The following is a 17609-nucleotide window of genomic DNA, read 5'->3' on the forward strand; positions in this document are numbered from 1 at the left end:
CACTTTCACACACACCCTACCTCCTGTTCCCATTGACAAAGTGCAGGACCCGCCCTGGGTTTCCATCTCTATAAGAGGTCAAAGCCAGACTCAAAGGTGCCATCCTCGCCAGGACAATCTACCGGTTTCCTTCAGTGTCCTCTCTGGGTTCGTCTCATCTCATCTCTGCATTCATCCACCATGTCGTGCTCTCTCCTTACAACATCATGCCTCGGTCCCAAGACCATGACCTCAAAATCCATAGTTACTCCAATTAGCTATGGTAAAATAACTAGCTGTACACCTAAAGCCTACAGTGTGTGTGGCTATGATTTTGGAGGAAACACTCGCATCTCTTCCTCCTGTTATCGCAACGTTGGTTGCTATCCAGATCTGCGTTGCAAAGTCGGTGGACTTTATGGCAGACTGAACAATGGAGGATTGGGAATCATGTTTGGGAACTGTGACTACATGCAGCTCAATGAGAAGACCACCATGCAGAGCCTGAACGACCGTCTGGCATCCTACCTGGAGAAGGTGCGCTCCCTGGAGGCTGCCAATGCCACTCTGGAGAGGCAGATCCGCGAGTACTATGAGAATAAGGGGCCGATCTGCCAGAGGGACTACAGCGCCTACTGGAACACCATCGATTGCCTGAAGGAAAAGGTACACGTGTACTTTCATAAGGGATGAAATGATGAAAAAGTATGCACTGCATGAATATATTTTTATATCAATGTTCTACATTGATAGATTGGAGCTGCTACCATCCACAACGCCAACATCCTCCTGCAGATCGACAACTCTAAACTGGCTGCTGATGACTTCAGGATGAAGTGAGTTCTCTTAAATTCTATTCCTCTGTAACCAGTTTGCTAGCTTCAGCATCTTAACAGATTGTATTGGCCAAACATGATTGGTGAGTTTATTCCCCATCCTGCCACTCCACCCACCAATTACGTAGATATAACCACGAGTTGGCAGTGCGGCAGTCTGTGGAGGCTGACATCGCCAACCTGCGTCGCCTGCTGGACCACACGACCCTGACAAAGGCCGACCTGGAGGCGCAGATTGAGACTCTGCTGGAAGATCTAGCGTGTTTGAAGAAGAACTATAAGGAGGTTAGTTTGATTAAACTCTGTATTAGTGATCTTGACAGCTTGAGAACTTGCAATGAGATAGTCAAGACCTGATGCAGGAGTACCGTGTGGTTACAGGATATTGAAGCACTACTGTGTCAGTTGACAAACACAAAAGTGTGTGTGGAAGTGGATGCCGCTCCTCAGCAAGACCTGAACAAGGTTTTGGAAGAAATCCGTTGTCATTACGAGACCATCATTGATAAACACCGCAGAGAACAGGAGTGCTGGTTCAAAGAGAAGGTGAGACTTCAGCCTCTGTTTCGTGAATCCTAATTTTCCCTCATATATAGTGGCAGCCATTTGATATCAAAAGAGCAACTGACAGTATGCATTACAAATTATGATAGTTCTCATGTTGTGTGTGTGTTTCTTACTCTCTTTAAGACGGCACAACTGTGCAAAGAATTGGCCTGCAACACAGAGTGCCTAGAAACCTCTAGGTCACAGATCTCAGATTTGCAGCGTACCTTGCAGTGCCTGGAGATCGAGCTGCAGTCTCAGATCAGCATGGTGAGAAATCACGTTTTAGCTAAACTAGCCTGAAAAATGTAATTGTTTAAGTGATTTGCGCTAGAACAGATTTTAAAACACTGCATCATGAACTTGCCTGTATTATAAATGTTTCAAGAGAAAAACTGGGAATCATACAAACCACTGAGGAGGATCACACTCAGTCATTTTAGTTGTGAACTGGCATGCCTTAAAGTGACTTTGGTGAGAAATGTGAAGGAATTATCTAGTCTTGTCTTGTCTTTACCCACACAGAAAGCAGCTCTGGAGCGCTCACTGTTGGAAACAGAGGCTAGGTACAGCAATATACTAGCAGGCTTTCAGAAGCATATCAACTCATTGGAGGCAGAGCTTTGTCAGGTGCGCTCTGGCATTGAGCAGCAGGGCAGAGACTATGCTGTACTGCTGGACATCAAGAGCCGTCTGGAGCAGGAGATCGCCACTTACAAATGCCTCCTGGAAAATCAGGGCGTTCAGTAAGTTCATCTTTTTATTTCAAACAATTGAACAATGCAAGGATGGGGAAATAGGTGTTGCGTGATGTTTTCACTAATGGACTAATCTTTTCCCCCTCTTATAGGACTCAAGCACAGGGTAAATAAAATCTTTCTTATTTTGTTATATACCGTGGGGGTGATTTGGGTCAGCTTTAGATTGTGTGTTAATTATTAATATCTTTTTTTATTTCCCTTTTAGGAGAGGTGTTTGTGTGTACAACGCCAATCAGTCAAATGTAAACAAGTCATATGAACAACATCAAATTTAAACACAGAACATAATGATGTCATAATGCAACTGTAGCATTCTGTATTGACTGTCGTACATTTCAAAATTAAAGTTGAGAAGCAAAGTTTTCTTTTTCTTGATTTATTAAAACAGGTAGCTTGGAAATATGCAGAAAGTAAATTTTGACTATGTCCATTGAACTCTTATTTTATTTTAAGAGGCCCTTTTCAACAAGTGATATTCTGAGTGGAAGAGGCATCATGACCTTTAATAAAATTCGATCCCAAAATGTTTGTTTCTGTTTCTATATTTCAATGTATGAATCAATGATAAAACACCTTCTCATTATGTTGATGAATTAGAGTTCCTATAGGCATTTATTGATGCACTTTATTCATTTAATATGAATTATGTATTCATATTACGATATTAGTTGTAAGCTAGGCCTACTATTTGCATGTTTAAAGGACAGACAAGATTTACATGTGTGTACAGAATATATAGAATATTTCTATATCCTTGGGGTTTACAAATGTTTAACATAAGACAAAACTAAAATTTTGACAATAACATTACTGACCTGTTGATTTCATATCGGCCTGAAGCTGAATTCTTAACCTATCAATATTTGAGAAATAAAATAACGCTAGATAGACAAAAACACAAAAAAGACCAAGTCTCACTGTATCGCTCAGGCTGCACTGCAGAGTCTATTCACAGGCGCGATCCCACTACTGATCGACACGGGGACTTTGACCTGCTCCGTCTCCGACCTGGGCCGGTTCACCCCTCCTTAGGCGACCTGGTGGTCCCGGGCTCCCCCAGAATCACCATATCGATACCGAACTTAGCACGGACACCCGATCGACATAGTCCACTGCAGTCCAGAACCCCTGAGCTCAAGCGATCCACCAGCCTCAGCCTCCCAGTAGCTTGGACTACAGGCGCGCGCCACTGCACCCGGCGAGAGCTGTGAGAATCAGCGCTGCTACTGAATCCAGTGGCTCACAGCGCCCTCTAGTGTATGAAAACAAAATACCAGAGAATGATTAGGCAGGCAGGATCCGATGAACTAAAGCATTTTACAATCTCTTTGGTAGCTATATTGTTAAAGGTAAGAGGTGACTAACACAATAGAAATATTTTGATTCAATTAGTTGTGAGAAAGTTACATTGACATATTACAATCATGTTGAATCTACAAATGTATATTGTGTTCACATAAAATATTCAAAGTAGTTGACGTTTACTTGATTTGATTAGATGCACAATGGGTGCTACGTTTAAATCACGTTCATTTAACAATTTATTTTAATAAAAAAAATCATGTTTATTCAACAAATGTATTTTTTTGAGTGTACCTTTCTCTGTAATTACAGTGCAAATAGTGTTGTTTCGTATTGCTGCATAGTAACTCCTGCGGGCTGTAAATTAAAGTGGTGCTTGTTACCCCTTTATTACCCAAAACTTAACATATTGTTCCCTTATACCTACATGGATATAATTACAGAAATACACCGTAATTTCAGTGTACTTACACAGTTGTTTGCGGGTCGTAAAATAAAGTGTTACCAGCATGCACTCCTAGGGAGTAGGCCCATGTCTTTTCTGCGCCATGTTTGGCCTGAGGAAAAAAAACATTCATATCTATCTCCCCTGGAACAGATAATGCAGATCAAACACATGTAGGCTATTTTTTGACATGCCATCTGTCACTGCAAAAAAAGTTGAGAAGTTGATCAGTCACGGTGAAATGAGAACTTTTGTAGTTAATTTTTATCGTAGCCATATGTCAGAAAGTGTTTATTTCTGAATGTGATTGATGTTGATACATTTTACCAGTATTTACCATACACAAAAATTTAAATATTTTATATAAAAAATATGCAATATGAAAATTATACATTTTCTTTAATTTAATTTTCCTTTTCCAAGATGTAGGGTATCTTGACATCTTGGTCATCTTATATTCATGGTCGTCTTATATTCGGAACAATTTGTTAGCCTACAAAAAACCCTGAAGCACCAAAAGTCGATTTATTATCAATAATGGAAGCGGTTGTGCTGCTTAATATTTTTTGTAACCTTTGATACTTACTATCACTTTTTATCAATGTAGCACATCATTGCTGAATAAAAGTAGGCTATTAATTTATTTCAAGTTATGATTAAGTTAGCAATGAAGAAAAAAAAGTATATTTGAAGAAATGTACCACTTACCTTTAACAATATAGCTACCACAGAGATTGTAAAATACTTTAGTTCACCCTGCCTAATCGCTCGCTAGTACTGTGTTTTCATACACTAGAGGGCGCTGTGAGCCACTGGATTCAGTAGCAGCGCTGATTTTGAGTAGGGGGAGACCATGGGGGAGACTGCAGTTTTAAGCCCCTGTTGTTCCTTATGCGTCCAGTAGGGGGAGGCTGTACAGCGACACGAATTGAGGTAACCTATGTTTAATAATATATATTTTTTAATTAATTTTGTATTGCAAATGATAGGATACAGATATTAACAGTGAAAAGAGAAAAAAAAGCAAGGGGGGGCATAAAAAGAGATTTAACTAGGCTATACAAATCAATAAAATTTTACATTTTGTCTTAAAGGTTCTTTACAACAGACTCAAGGATATTTGTTTTAGAAACCTTTGAGTTTAAAATTTTTGACATTTTCAAGAAGAAAAAAGGAACTTTATAGAGGAGAATATTCTTAAATCAGGATTACATTGAATGGTTCTGTCTTAATGAAGATGAAACTTGCCCAGAAGACAAAGTAAAAATACTGTATAATCAAGATTAATATCGTTTGTTAGAATGATAATCTGACATTTCTGTCATTTGTATGTTAAATAATCTTACAAACTCTAAAAAGTTAATGCTGTTTAGCAATGATGCAACATTATAAATGATTATAAATATTATAAACGATTAGCTTGATAGAGCATAGGTATCAATTAATTTCTATGGGTCTATAATTTATTTTGAAAGACAAAAAGTTCTTGACGGTCAGGTTTATGTTCTGGCTTAAACTTGGAATAACACGTGTAGGTTTAGCTGCCCCTAATCTTAAAATTAATTTTCTTTTTAATTTTCTTTTGTTGCCTGTCTTTAGCTTGTATGAGATTCTGGTAAGATCCTGTTTACTCCTTGCATTGTCCTCACTAACCTGACATCACTTCTGGGCAGCACACACACCCACACACCCACACCCACCCACAGTGACAAGATCAAATCACCATGGATGTCGTTTTTAATTTTTTTTTCAAAGTTTAATTTATTTATTTATTTATTTTATCAGTGAGCGGGAGCCCTTTGACAGGAGGATAGAAAAATAGCTAAAGAAGAGTGGCAAACCATATGGGAATCATCATAATTCATAAATGGTGTTAATATAGCCTATATATTTTTGTGAACAACATTGTCTCTTTCTTCTAAGTGGCCCTTGGAATTTTAGAAAAGGGATAAATTGTGTTTGTCTTCATAAAATGAAACTGTTGTAGCTGTATGACGACCAATAGAGAATAGTATAGCAGATATTTCATAGAGGATATGCATATGATTACACTGTATGGGCTAAATTTGGTTGATATCTAAATGTAACTTAAATTCACAACGACATTTCAATTGAATATTCACATATTTCTCCTGTATATAAAAAGCTAGTGAATAGGCCAATAAATGCAATAGGTCATTTCATTACTTATCATAACACTGTTGATCCTATATGTGTATTTTTAATTTTTCAATTCACAAAAACAAATATTCTCCTCTTTACACAGATCACTCTAAATTGGTCCTCACCTCCAGTAGCTTTACTAACTTTCAACCATGATCTTCGTCTAAATTACTTAACATAATTTCTCAAATGAAATTAACATTCTGTCAATCAGGGGCCGTATTCACAAAAAATGTATCTTACCACTAGGAGTAGCTATACTCCCAAATTGCACTAAAATATTTTAGCTAGGAGTTTTCTCTTCGCTTATTCACAACGCCTTTCTGACCTACTCTTAAGGAAAAATGACAACTCCTAAACTAAGAGTGAGTCTTCGTTGCTATGGATGACGTCTATTCTCATGCACGAGCTTCCTCGCAATGATCACTGTTAGATGACAGGGCCATCATGTGGAACATAACACAGCAACAAATCATGGAATTACGACATCTAAATATGTCTGTGTCCTACACAAAATAATAATAAGAAAAAAAAGTAATGTCATCGAAATTAACCATGGCATTGGGCCAACTGGGCACTTGCCCAGGGGCCCACGACATTAAGGGGCCCTGGGCACCAGCGGCGGAGTGGCAATCTGGAGAGTCGGGAGTTCCCCGGTGGGCCGGTAGTGTTTCGAGGCCGCGAGGGACGGTTTGATAAAACGGAGCGTATGTTTGCGCTAAGTGCCTGTGTTTTTCAGAAAAAAGACACTCTTTACGTCACAGGTAAAGTGGTGTGGGTCGTAACGCGCTGAGCGCGTTAATGAGCTTTTGATCCGCAGCGCTCGGGCCCGAGTTCGAATCCACCTTCTCCCTTTTCCCAACACATATGAGATGTAAAATGTTTAACCTAACATAGGTCTCTAGCGTGTTATTTTACCAACGAACTAAAATAGAAACCATGACATGGCTTTTTGCGTTCATAAAACAGCACAAGACTTTAAGAATAGGCATCAGTGCTGGGTGATATAAGGTGAGTGGACAGAGGCAAATAATGAATGAACAATGGTTGGATCAATCAAACAATTTATCGTCGTCAGGAAATAATGTTTTATCTAATAATTTAACCCATACTGTATAAATTGACTGAGGTGTGTTCACTGTTGTGTAAACCACTATAAAAATAATTATAATAAGTAAATTTGTGTTGTGCAAGGTTTATGCAAACAACAAATAAAAGCCTACATATTTTGACATCCTCTTATAGCAGGAAATCATGTTTTATTTTTATTTTATTTATTTATTTTTTATTGTGCGTAGCAACGTGAAAAACATGAAAAACATTTCTTAATATGTCACATCATTTGAAAGATATTTCTAATCTATAAATTGCAACAAACTTGTAATTAACACTTACATTTAAAATGTTTAGTCATTTTTAGCCATTAATTCTCTGGAATATGTTGTATTTCACATTGTTGTGAAACTCTATAGAGGTATAGAGGTTTAACTGAAATTATACACTTTAAAATGTTGTCTTCCTGGCCAGCAGGCAATTTCTGATGACAGTAAGGCAGGCCCTGGTCAGTCAAGTGAGGATCTACAAGAGGGAAGCCACATTCAAAATATGTTGTTGTTATTTTATTTTATTATTATTTTCATTGTTGCACATAGGTTATTGGCTTTTTTGTTCATAATGATAGACATTGTATGCTGAGATAAGTAAATGTTTAAATAATAAATACTTTGCTGAAGCCATGGGTCATGGGTGATTGGAATACTAGTCGAACAGTCTGATCATGCATATGTAGTGGTAATCAGGAAGGCCTTTTTTTTTTTTTACATTGACTTTTTAGTCCAAATCATTTGCCCAAATAACGCAAAGTAACTACTTGAGCACGAGTTAAAGCCCAAATTATGTAAAATAACGAATTGAGTTTAAATCATTTGCTGACAGCTTGGTCCCCCCCAGTTAAAAAATCCTATCTGCGCCACTGATATCAGCTGTTCCAGTATCCCTCCACCTCCCCAAACTCCACCTTCATCTTAGGTACCTTGCCCTTTAATTAACAGGTCCTACATTTAGCCACTGGGGGGTATATCAGAGCTCGAGTTGAAGCTGCTTCATCGAGCCCCTCTCCAGTGGACAGCAAGCCAAGTTTAACCTAATATCCTAAAGATTTTATGGGCAAACAAAATCGTTAAATATAACATAAATTATCACTGTTACGCTGACGACCTCCAACTATATCTCCCAATCAAACCAGGAAATGACTTTTCATTAGACAACCTCTTCACATGCCTCAAAGAAGTCAAGACCTGGATGACAAATAACTCACTGCAACTGAATGAAAATAAAACCGAAGTGCTTCTACTGGGCCCTGCTGCTACCAACAACTCAGTTAAAACACAGCTAGGTGTTTGGTAGCTAAGAACCTACACAATCATGAAAAAAAGCCCCCAAAAAAACTCTTTTTATTCTATTTTGATCCTCTTCTCCAATTTGACAAGCATGTGAAAGCAGTTGTAAAGAGTAGACGTAAAGAGAACTTTCTATCTAGTAAAGACCTTGAAATTGTGATTCATGCACTGATTTCCTTTCCATTGGACTACTGTAATTCTCTGTATGTTGGCCTACCTCAAACTACAAAGTCTTGGTTACAGATGGTTCAAAATTCAGCAGCCAGATTCTTGACAGGAACTAAGAAAAGGGATCATATCTCCCCTGATCTTGCCTCATTGCATTGGCAACCAATAAAATTTAGAGTCGACTTTAGGATACTTCTTTTTGCTTACAAGGCTCTACATAGTTTGGCCCCAGATTATATTTGTGATCTTATTAGGCCATACACAGTCTCTAGGTCACTAAGGTCACTACCTTGTAATCAGTCACTTTTGTCTGTACCTCGCTCTCGGAGGAAATCAAAAAGTGATCAAGCTTTCTCTGTAGTCGCCCCAAAGCTCTGGAACAATTTACTTTTAGACATCAGGACCTCTTCATCTCTGGTTGCTTTTAAATCCAGTTTAAAGACCTATTTTTACTCTCTTCCATTCGAGTAATTTGTGTATGTACTTAAATTAGTCTGTGTTCTATTTAATGAATGTATGTATATACACTAAATGATTTTGATACTTGATTTTTGAATCCGTCATCAAATTAATACCTTTAATTATATCAAGTGCTGTGAGAAAAGGCTGGTTATGTACTGGCTCAAAAAATAATTTCTGGATAATTTTATCCCCCAAAAAGTTACGGACTGGAGCTTTAGGCCTAAATATTATGAAGTGTACTGTATACCCTTTTCTTTATTTACCTCATTGTAAATGCCCGCAATCAGGTAGGACTATTCATGCACCATGGCAGTGTGGCTAAAGCTACTGTATTTTGAAACTAGCTTTTCAAACTGACATAATTTCAGTCCAGACAAGCTACTCTTTTGAAAGAAAGAAAAAAAAGCCACACAAGCTTACAAAAAGTGTCTTAATACATGTATAGGGGACATAAATATGATATAGGCCAGAGAACTACTATCAATATAGATTCAATATAAAATAAGAAAACTAAAGTGTTTTCATTCCCAGTGAGACAGTGACATATTCAACAGAAATGTATTTGCCTTTGTCTTATGTCTTTTTGGGGAATGTGATCACATACCATAAACAGCATGCACCACCATTAACAGGTGAGTCTAGCTCCTAATCTCATCCATGTCTTAAAAAATTATTGCACATAAAATTACACTTCTATTACAGTAAATCAAGATGTTACTTATAGACATTCCATTGCTTTGTGTGCTCTTCACTAAAACAGCTAAATTATTGAATTAGTCATTAATTGTAATTAGGCTACTTTATTTGACTGGCTAGTCACTTTACACCCATGTTCAAGGTATTTTTCTTGTCTGGTTCTTTCCGGGTATCCAAGCTTTAACAAAAATGACTGGAAGAAAACTATGCTGGAGCAAATACGATAATGAAATAATGCAACAGGGATCTCTCATTTTGAACTTTTTGTTAACAGTCGACCCCCAAAAGTTCATTCAGTAAGCTTACATTCAATAATTTTCCCAAAATCTCTCTCTCTCTCTCTCTCTATATATATATATATAAAGGAGTTTTTTTCACTGATACTACAATGTTCTCTGTAGGTTTCTTATGATTTCTTGTAACTTGCATTGCATGCCATCAGCACACACTTCTATAATTATACATGGTGTTGACAGAAAAAAATGGAAAGATTAAAAAAATAGTAATGGTTACTTATAGTAACACAAACATGTTTAAAACAGAAAGAAGTTTCTGGGAATTTTTGTACATCATATTGGAGAGATTTTTCAAACGGCTTTAGTTTGTTCTTTCATTCATTAAAATGGGGATTCTTTCTTAAATATTTACATCTATGAATACATATACTGTAATATAATCAGGTTTGTATCCTCTTAAAATCTAAATTACCTGAAGAGAAATCCTTACCTGCTTTCCTGCCTATATTTTTGAGGCTACAAAATTCCTCATATTAATGTGCCTCTCTAATTCTTGTTCTTGTTCATGTCTTTCAAGCGTTCTGGTTTAATTCAATGCAATGTTTAACACACATGTGTGTGTATGTGTATAAAAAAATAAATCACACGTGATGTTATAAAATGTTTCTTATCTTGTCAATGACCTGATATGTTCTTGCTTGATGTTTTTAATGAGTATAAAATTAGCTGATTTAAGGCTTGAATCTGACAAACACACATAACTTGCTGAGTAGTTTCACATAAGCCTCCATATGTAAAGTAAATTATGAGGAAAAAATGAAAATGAATTGAAATGAAGCATTAAGAAGATTGAAAGATTTTTTTTTTTTTTTTAGATTTTTTAGCAGGTTTGAATACCCTTGGTGAAATCACAAACTTAATCCTTATTTTTTTTGGACTGATTTTATATTTTAGGTCCAAGAGACCCCAGTGATACTTGTAAAACCAGAAACAGTAATTTCAAAATTAACTCTCGTTTTATCATCAAATTATTTTAATAGGCCTCTCTGACCTTACCATGAAGATTAAGCTTGGTTGTGCTTAAGACTGTCTTTGTTTTGAATGCATTAGTCTGTTCAGTGACATTTGAGTCATGTGTATAAACGAAACTCCACCCGAACTGACTCTTTTGCTATTTTGTATGTCTTCATAGAGTATGAATTGTTACTGACTTATGAACTTACTCATAAGTGTCTGGTTTATCCACCGCAGGCACCATCTTTTACTCAGACATAAATACACACACACACACACACACATACATTCTTTTGCAGTTTCTTCATTAGGGTGGAAACTTAACTTTCTGGTCATTGAGTACCAATATTGCTGGTGCTGGCTTCACGATCTGACACACAAACACACCCATCAACAAAGTGTAGAACCCGCCCTCCAGCTCTAACTATATAACAGGACAGCTTGGTTCAAAGGCACCACATACTTCAGGACAACTCTAAAGACATTTTGTGTCTTCTCCCTTTTGCATTCGTCCCATTTCTGCATAGATCCACCATGTCATGCTCGAAGGCCTGTACCGAGACTTCTCTGAAGACCTGCTCTGAAACCTGCTCGAAGCCGTGCTCCTTCAACTTCCCCGACATCTGCCCTGATACTTGTCTGAAGACTTGCTCCGAGACTTGTTCAGAAACCTGCCCCAAACCCTGCTCCTTCACCTTCCCAGAGACCTGTTTGAAGACTTACTCTGAGACCTGCTCTGACACCTGCCCCAAGCCCTGCTCATTCACCTTTCCCAAGACCTGCCCCGAGACCAGTCTGAAGACCTGCACTGAGACCAGTTCCGAGATCTGCTCCAAGCCCTGCTCCGTCACCTTCCCCGAGACCTGCCTAAAGACTTACTCTGAGACCTGCTCTGACACCTGCCCCAAGCCCTGCTCCTTCACCTTCCCCGAGACCTGCCCCGAGACCAGTCTGAAGACTCGCACTGAGACCTGCTCTGACACCTGCCCCAAGCCCTGCTCCTTCACCTTCCCAAAGACCTGCCCTGAGACCAGCTCCGAGATCTGCTCCAAGCCCTGCTCCTTCACCTTCCCCGAGACCTGCCCCGAGACCTGTCTGAAGACGTGCCCTGAGACCTGCTCTGACACCTGCCCCAAGCCCTGCTCTTTCACCTTCCCAAAGACCTGCCCTGAGACCAGCTCCGAGATCTGCCCCAAGCCTTGCTCCTTCACCTTCCCAAAGACCTGCCCTGAGACCTGTCTGAAGACGTGCCCTGAGACCTGCTCTGACACCTGCCCCAAGCCCTGCTCCTTTACTTTTCCCAAGACCTGCCCTGAGACCAGCTCCGAGATCTGCTCCAAGCCTTGCTCCATCACCTTCCCCGAGACCTGTCTGAAGACTTGCCCTGAGACCTGCTCTGACACCTGCCCCAAGCCCTGCTCTTTCACCTTCCCAAAGACCTGCCCTGAGACCAGCTCCGAGATCTGCCCCAAGCCCTGCTCCTTCACCTTCCCCAAGACCTGCCCTGAGACCTGTCTGAAGACTCGCCCTGAGACCTGCCCTGACACCTGCCTAATACCGTGCCCTGAGACCAGTTCCAAATCCATAATTATTCCCCATCATTGTGGTACAGTTGCTCCCAAAGCCTACAGTGTTTATGGCTGCGGTTTTGGTGGAAGGACTGGCAGACTGTACAATGGAGGACACGGTGAAAGATTTGGTGCAAGAATCATGGCTGGAGGGTGCTATGGAAGAGATTATGACTACCTCCAGAAGACCGAGAAGGCCACCATGCAAAACCTGAATGACCGTCTGGCATCCTACCTAGATAAGGTGCACTTTCTGGAGACTGCCAATGCCACTCTGGAGAGGCAGATTCGCGAGCACTATGAGAAGAAGGGACCGGTCTGCCAGAGGGACTACAGTTGCTACTTTAAAACCATTGATTGCCTGAAGGAAAAGGTACAACATGGAAGTTTTGAGACATTTAAGGGTGGAAATCTTGTGTCTGAAATATGAGATTCTAATAAATATGGCATAGATTTCTGATTCAGATTCCTGTGAACTAAAATATCACTGCATAAAAAGTACAATGTTGTTTACAATCCTAAAGAATGAGAAAAGTTTTCAGCCTTGTTCTTTAGATACAGTTTGCAGTAACACAATGTAAATAGTATTGATAAGAAAGTAGACAAAATGTGTAATGTTTGTTTAAAAGTTGTAAATGAGGAACATTGATAGTTTTTTATTGCTCTTCATTGTAGATTAAAGATGCTACCATCAACAACGGCAAAATCCTCCTGCGTATCGACAACTCTAAATTGGCTGCTGAGGACTTCAGGATAAAGTGAGGCATTTTTTAAATCTAGTTATTTTCATACTTTTAATGAAAAAAGTAAATACAAACAGAATGAGAAGCTCTAAGTTGTGTTCCTTTTTTGCATAAGTAAACAGTAAGGTATATTTCTTTGTTAAAGACAAATAAAATCAGAATTTGATGTAAAATTAGTCCTTCAAAAGTGAAACATAACCTATGGCTGGCACATATATAAACACACATGTATAAAAACAAATGTATGTACATACACACATATACAGATGTTCATTTGAACAGATGTAATCCAACCATAGATACAATATTTTTTTTTTATAGTGATAGAAGAAACAATGAAAAATAACAACTAATCTTTTAAATTTAACAATAGTAGAAGATGTGTTGCTATATATATATATAATTTTGTTTGTATATAGATCATTGTCATGTTTAGACAAGATCATTTCATTCCGACCTTTTCACCAATCAGATATGAGAATGAGTCGTTGATACGGCAGTGTGTGAAGGCTGACGTTGATAACCTGCATCGCATACTTGATAAGACATGCCTGGCAAAGGCTGACTTGGAGATGCAGACCTGCAATCTGCAGGAGGAGCTGGTATATTTGAAGAAAAGTCACCAGGAGGTTTGTAGCAGTTTGCCTGTAGCAGAATATTCATATGAGAATTTTGTATGTTTTTAAATAAGGAAGCAATAACTGAAATTCCCAATTTAAAGCCGTAATGCTTGAACTACCGGTGTGTGTTCTTGCAGAATGTGGCGGCACTACTGTGTCAGTTAACAAACACAAAAGTGTGTGTGGAAGTGGATGCTGCTCCTCAACAAGACCTGAACAAGATTTTGGACGACATGCGTTGTCATTATGAGACCATCATTGATAAACACTGCAGAAAACAGGAGTGTTGGTTCAAGGAGAAAGTGAGACTTCTAATTCCTCTACATGTGAACACTAATTAGTCATCATAGTGGCAGCCTTTTGATTTTAAATTGCAGTTTGGAGTGCTATTACCGCAAAACAATATAGTTCTGTAAATCACAAGTTAAATAGCTCACATATTATGTGTGTTTGTGACTCTCTTTAAGATGGCAGATCTGTGTAAAGATGCTGCCACCAACACAGAGTGTCTAGAAACCTCTAGGTCAAAGATCTCAGATTTGCGACGTACTTTGCAGTGCCTGGAGATCGAGCTACAGTCTCAGATCAGCATGGTGAGACATAGGAAATATAGAATTTACAATCCTAAAGAATGTGAAAAGTTTTCAGCCTTGTTCTTTAGATACGATTTGTAGCTAGCTGTTATCGAAGATAAACCTGTTTTTGTTTTGTTCTATTCAAGTTAACTGTTTTTGGATGAATGTAAATTTGTCTTTTTTTTTCTTTATGACTGTTTTCTTCACCTACACAGAAAGGAGCAGAGGAGTGCTCACTGTTGGAAACAGAGGCTAGGTATAGCACTATGCTAGCTGGCTTTCAGAAGCATATCAACTCATTGGAGGCAGAGCTTTGTCAGGTGCGCTCTGGCATTGAGCAGCAGGGCAGAGACTATGCTGTACTGCTGGACATCAAGAGCCGTCTGGAGCAGGAGATCGCCACTTACAGATGCCTCCTGGAAAATCAGGGCGTTCAGTAAGTTCATCTTTTTATTTCAAACAATTGAATTGGAAATAGGTGTTGCGTGATGTTTTCTTCTGAAAAAAGGACTTCACTAATGGACTAATCTTTTCCCCCTCTTATAGGACTCAAGCACAGGGTAAATAAAATCTCTCTTATTTTGTTACTGTGGGGGTGATAATTTGGGTCAGCTTCAGATTGTATGTTATTTATTAATCTCTTTTTCTCTCCCTTTTCAGGTGAGGGTTTGTGTGTACAACGCCAGTCTAAAAAGTAGTCAAGTGCAATAATAAACAAATGTAAACAAAGAACTGTAACAAGGTTATAATGCAACTGTATTAAACATTCTGTATTGACAGTCTTACAATTCACAATTAAAGACCAGTTGGGAAACACAGTTTTCTTTTCTGTCTTGATGTATTTAATGTTAAAATAGGATTGACATACACTGCTGGGTACACACCAAAAGATAATCGGGCTGATTTTGGTCTGATTTTCCCCCTTCCTAGTAGGGGTGGGGAAAAAATCGATTCTCGATGCATCGCGATGCGGACGTGGACGATCCTGAATCGATTCACAAATGTCAAAAAATCGATTTCAAAAAAAAAAATTTTTTATATGTATTTATAATAACGTAATATTGACGGAACGCGAAAGACGGAACTCTGAAGCGCGGAAGTGCAGTGGCGGGACCGTCTGTGGCGTGCACATAACAGAGATGAGATGGCACGCGAGATCCAAACACTTTCCTTGTTAGGTTAAAAGCTGACGTGTGGAAATATTTTGGCTTCTTGAAGTTGAAGGGGGAAAGGAGCTGGACAAGAGCCGCACTAGTTGTACGCTTTGTGGAATAAAACCAATGACGGAAACACGACAAATATGATAAGCCATATGACACCTTTCCAGCCAGAGGAGGAAAAACACTCGGCTGCACCAGTCGTTATATTATTTATTTACTACAAGTATGCTCCTAGTTCAAGCACACATTTATTTTCCTGGTCGTTCTTTGTACTGTTAATAAAATATATTGTGCATTAATTCTTTATGGGTCATTAATTTGTACTTTTAAAGCAAATTATTTATAGTCACACACAAAAGATTCAGATAATCGATTTGTAACATTATAAATGTCTTGTACTTTAACTTTTGATCAACTTAATTTATCCTTGATGAATAAAAGTATAGATTTCTTTTTTCTTTTGCCCAAAAAATCAATAATCGGTAATCGAGAATCGTTAATAATCGAAAATCGACTGTAATCGAAGCGGGACTTCAATAATCGTAATCGAATCGAATCGGGAAATCAGACAGATTAACCACCCCTAGGTATGTCCTGATTATCTTGATGGTTCTACAGATTACCTTATCAGATTCTCCCTTGGTGTGAGGTGTGTTAAAGTGTGTAGGTCAGGTTTTTTAGATATAAATCTAAAATTCTAAAAAAAAACCTTTAGATATATTAAAGGATTAGTTCACCCAAAAATTAAAATTCTGTCAGTATTTACTCACCCTCATGTTGTTCCAACCCCGTAAGACCTTCGTTCATCTTCGGAACACAAATTAAGATATTTAAGATATTAAGATTACTCCTGCATACTAGTCCATAGGCTTTTTGAGGGAATGACTTGCAGTCCTCGAAAAGTCATTAAAGTCATTCTCGAGTCGACTCTATTCACTTTTCAAAGCAACGGTGAAGAAGCATCGCCTCTGAATGATAGGTCTGGGGGTCGATTCCAAAAAAGAATCGATTCCGAGGCGTTGGGAATTGAGAGTCGATTCCAAAGGTTCAAAATGCAAAGGATGGAATCGATTCCATTAAGGGGAATGATCTTACTCGACTCGTTGTAGTTTAGGATAAGTAATAAATCTGATTTATGAAATCAATCGACATGCAAAAACAATCAAATAATTTTTTAAGTCATTAAATTCAAGTTCACGTAAACTTTTCCCTCTGCTGCGGCTGTCTGACATTGATTTTCTATTCAGCATCAAACGCGCACCTTCGGTTACGACAGTCAACATGATGAAACTCTCTCCAAGACGATTCACTGTTACTATTATTATGCTTGACCTGTAGATAAAGCTCTATGGATTCGCATAAATTGACTATATTGCTGGACTGTATTGCTGTATCTTAACCATGTTCCTTTCTACCGTGTGTCTGTTAGATCACAACACAGGAGATCACTATCATTCTTGGAGCCCGATCTCATGAAAGTTCGTATCTATAGTACGAATGTCATTTCTCGTGCCATTTATACGCCAAAAACAGTTTTTGCGTGTATATGGTACGCGTTTTTCGTGTGCATATGATACGCACTTTTTGGCGTATAATACACACGCATAATTTAATTGTTAAAAGAAAAGGTTCAATAAACTATTGTATAGATTGTATATACAATAGTAACTATTGTATAGATAGATGTCAAAAAATGCATCTCAAAATGCATCAGATTGATGCTTTAAAATATGGAATATTTAAAATTTTCTCACGGGGGAGCATGCTCCCCTGGACCTCCCTAGAGGAGGACTTTTTGAATTTATTTATATATACATTTACTTTTTTAGTTTTTCCATTAAAAAGATTTCGATACTTTATCAACTCAATAGTCTACAATATAATAGCCATATAAACGTAGCATAATTATAATAAAATATTTTAGGTCCATCAAAAA

At 38.3% G+C, this 17609-nt stretch overlaps 2 protein-coding genes and 1 non-coding gene across 3 annotated transcripts; 2 read left to right on the top strand and 1 right to left on the bottom strand.

Moving 5' to 3' along the window:
* Positions 1-180: 180 nt before the first annotated feature.
* On the top strand, positions 181-2111 carry krt95 (keratin 95). The gene is made up of 6 exons (XM_039657517.2): positions 181-645; positions 733-815; positions 944-1100; positions 1197-1361; positions 1506-1631; positions 1887-2111. Exons 1-6 carry the CDS (start codon positions 181-183, stop codon positions 2109-2111), a joined length of 1221 nt encoding a protein of 406 aa, XP_039513451.2.
* Positions 2112-3023: 912 nt separating this feature from the next.
* On the bottom strand, positions 3024-3322 carry LOC148970424 (signal recognition particle RNA). Its single transcript, XR_016148734.1, has one exon.
* An 8219-nt stretch (positions 3323-11541) lies between these two features.
* Positions 11542-14953, top strand: LOC120468900 (uncharacterized). Its single transcript, XM_039657526.2, has 6 exons — positions 11542-12948; positions 13251-13333; positions 13791-13947; positions 14076-14240; positions 14406-14531; positions 14729-14953. The coding sequence occupies exons 1-6, from the start codon at positions 11542-11544 to the stop codon at positions 14951-14953; spliced, it is 2163 nt and encodes a 720-aa protein (XP_039513460.2).
* The last annotated feature ends 2656 nt before the right edge of the window (positions 14954-17609 follow it).

Source organism: Pimephales promelas, chromosome 21, assembly GCF_988280905.1.
Source record: "Pimephales promelas chromosome 21, fPimPro1.hap1.1, whole genome shotgun sequence".
Taxonomy (NCBI): Eukaryota; Metazoa; Chordata; class Actinopteri; order Cypriniformes; family Leuciscidae; genus Pimephales; species Pimephales promelas.